Source organism: Physeter macrocephalus, chromosome 16, assembly GCF_002837175.3.
Source record: "Physeter macrocephalus isolate SW-GA chromosome 16, ASM283717v5, whole genome shotgun sequence".
NCBI lineage: Eukaryota > Metazoa > Chordata > Mammalia > Artiodactyla > Physeteridae > Physeter > Physeter macrocephalus.
Window position 1 is genome coordinate 61,953,102 of NC_041229.1, and position 2,947 is coordinate 61,956,048.

General features: G+C 39.3%; 1 protein-coding gene across 1 annotated transcript; it reads left to right on the plus strand.

Annotated features, from left to right (window-relative positions):
* The first annotated feature begins 1,718 nt into the window (after positions 1 to 1,718).
* OR10A5 (olfactory receptor family 10 subfamily A member 5) lies at positions 1,719 to 2,684 on the plus strand. Its single transcript, XM_007110993.2, has one exon. The coding sequence runs from the start codon at positions 1,734 to 1,736 to the stop codon at positions 2,682 to 2,684; it is 951 nt and encodes a 316-aa protein (XP_007111055.1). The 5' UTR covers positions 1,719 to 1,733.
* Positions 2,685 to 2,947: the final 263 nt, after the last annotated feature.

Genomic DNA, 2,947 nt, shown 5'->3' on the forward strand with positions numbered 1-2,947 from the left:
AACATGCACAAGGTAGATCACATCAAGTACACTATTTCTTTAGGACAATTCTATGGGTGCAGAAAGCCTAGAAGAGAAGGTTCCTCCTCCTGGGACAGCTAATGATTAGCAGATGAATGTTCTTCTGGAAGTTCTGGAGGGACTAGCAGGGAGCCTGAAAAGTCTTTTGATTGTGTTATGTGGTTTTGCTTTTTTGTTTTTATTTGTTTCTTGCCTGAATGCTTAAAGGAAATTTTCCCTATCCTAAAAAATTGTTTAAATAAATAGCACAAAGATCAAGACATATTGGTATATTTCCATTATTTTCTGTGTGTGTGTGTATTAAGGAATGCTTTCAGTTAAAAAAAAGTTAGCTCAGTGATTTTTATTTTTTATAATATTTTCACAATTTCAATTTTATATTTTCATAATAATGTACACCATAGATGTTCTGCACATCTTTAGCCAACTTCATTTTCATCCCTTTTGCTTAGAAAGCCATCAGAGAATTTATTAGGTGTCCCTACTCCTTATACATTCCCCCCAACAAGATACTGTATACTTACTGAATCAAGACCTTCATTGTGATTTAATATAATTGATTATTTAAATATCTCCTCCATTAGATTCTAAGCTTCAGGGAGAAATCAATCATCACATTGCCAGTACCTCAACAGAAGTGGAATAAATATTGAATTTTTTCATAGCATTTAAGATTCCAGCTCTTATTTAATATAGTCCAGGTTAATTGTTTATTCATGAGTATTATCTTTCAAATATTCACTCTAATGTTCTTCTTATTGTTCATAGAATTTTTGTGGGAATATGTTTCTTTTTTCCAATTTGTCCACTTTAGAAAGAGAAGTAGTTGGAATCTCCTGGGACACACTCACTATCTGCTTAGTTGTGCTACAGTACTCCTCTCAGATCTTAATTTTGAAAGCCAGTGCATATTCTGGGTCCTGACAATGAAATGTCAATTACAGCTTTGCTGGAGTGAGGAGAAAGATCCTAAGGTTGTTACCTCATAATCTGATTAGGCAGGAAGGAATAGGCATTATATGATATAAAATACTGTACAGCTCTTACATTGAAAGGAGGGAAAAAAGTGCATTAAAACTAATACATTCTATAGACATTCTTCCTATGCACCCCCTTGCCACTTTTTCTCCTATTTGAGTCACCTCAAAACAAAACATGAAAAAACACGACTTTTTCTACTATATACACTCTCAAGTTATCTTAGGATTGAAGTCTTTAAATGTATACAAAAAAGGTAAGTACAGCTTTGGGCAGTAGATGGAGAAGATAGACACCATGAATCTTTGAAGAAGGGGGATATATAATAGGTATACATGGAAAATTTATACTGTTTTCATCTAACTCCACTCCATTTCCTCAGGATACCTTTCATTTAACCCTGCTAAAAAGCTATTAAGTGTGCAGCAGAAAATGGGTGTGTGTGACTATGATCCGAGTTGTTTTAGCAAATATGGTAACAAAGTGGAAAATGGATCACAAATAATAAGAGTGGGGAACAATAAGCCATTTCCCATTTCAGAGCTCAGGCTCTGGCCTTTCTTCCTTGTGTCTTTATTCTTAGACAACACAAGGCCCTTTCTCTTGCAACTGAAATCCTGATCTTGCCTCTTTCCCTGACACTAAAAAGGAGTCTGAAACACAAATCCAGAATCTGACTCTTCCAATCGAGAATCTCTCTCTATGACCACAGCTTGGAATTCATTCCTATATCAATGGCTGAAGGAAACTGGACAGGAGTTAATGAGTTTATCCTCATGAGTTTCTCTTCCCTACCGACTGAAATACAGTCATTACTCTTCCTGACATTTTTAATCATCTACCTGGTCACCCTGCTGGGAAACAGCCTCATCATTCTGGTTACCTTGGCTGACCCCATGCTGCACAGCCCCATGTACTTCTTCCTCAGGAACATGTCTTTCATAGAGATTGGCTTCAACCTAGTCATTGTGCCCAAGATGCTGGGGACCCTGACTGCCCAGGGCACAACCATCTCCTTTCTTGGCTGTGCCACTCAGATGTATTTCTTCTTCTTCTTTGGGGTTTCTGAATGTTTCCTCCTGGCCACAATGGCATATGACTGCTATGTAGCCATCTGCAATCCCTTGCACTACCCAGTCATCATGAACCCTAAGACATGCACCAAACTGGCTGTTGCCTCCTGGTTTCCAGGCATTCCTGTAGCTACTGTGCAGACCACATGGCTCTTCAACTTTCCATTCTGTGGCACCAAGGTGAATCACTTCTTCTGTGACAGCCCACCTGTGCTGAGACTCGTCTGTGCAGACACAGCACTGTTTGAGATCTATGCCATTGTTGGAACCATTCTGGTCATCATGATACCCTGCTTACTGATCCTATGTTCCTACACTTGCATCACTGCTGCCATCCTCAAGATTCCATCAGCTAAAGGGAAGCACAAAGCCTTCTCTACCTGCTCCTCCCACCTCCTTGTTGTCTCCCTTTTCTATATATCTTCAAGCCTTACCTATTTTCGTCCTAAGTCCAATAATTCTCCTGAGAGCAAGAAGGTGCTATCGCTGTCCTATACTGTTATGACTCCCATGTTGAACCCCATCATTGACAGCCTGAGAAATAATGAGGTGAAGAATGCCCTTGGCCGGACCTTCTACAAGGCCCTAGGCCTTAGAGACTGCATCGCATAGACATTAATAAAAAGACTAAAGTCTTTCGAATAGGGAACAATCAGTTTTATATTTAGAATTCCTCTGCCTCTGCCTATCTCCATTGTGATGAAACCCAAATGCTGAAATGACTATTGGAAAGCTAAGTGAAAACAGCACAGAGGTAGTTTAGACCTGTCACTACCACCTGGAAACCTCCTCTGCCTGCCCATTATGGACTTACATTCTTTTTCTTATCATCATTTTAACACTTCTGTGGCCAAGTAATTCCAGATATTCACATT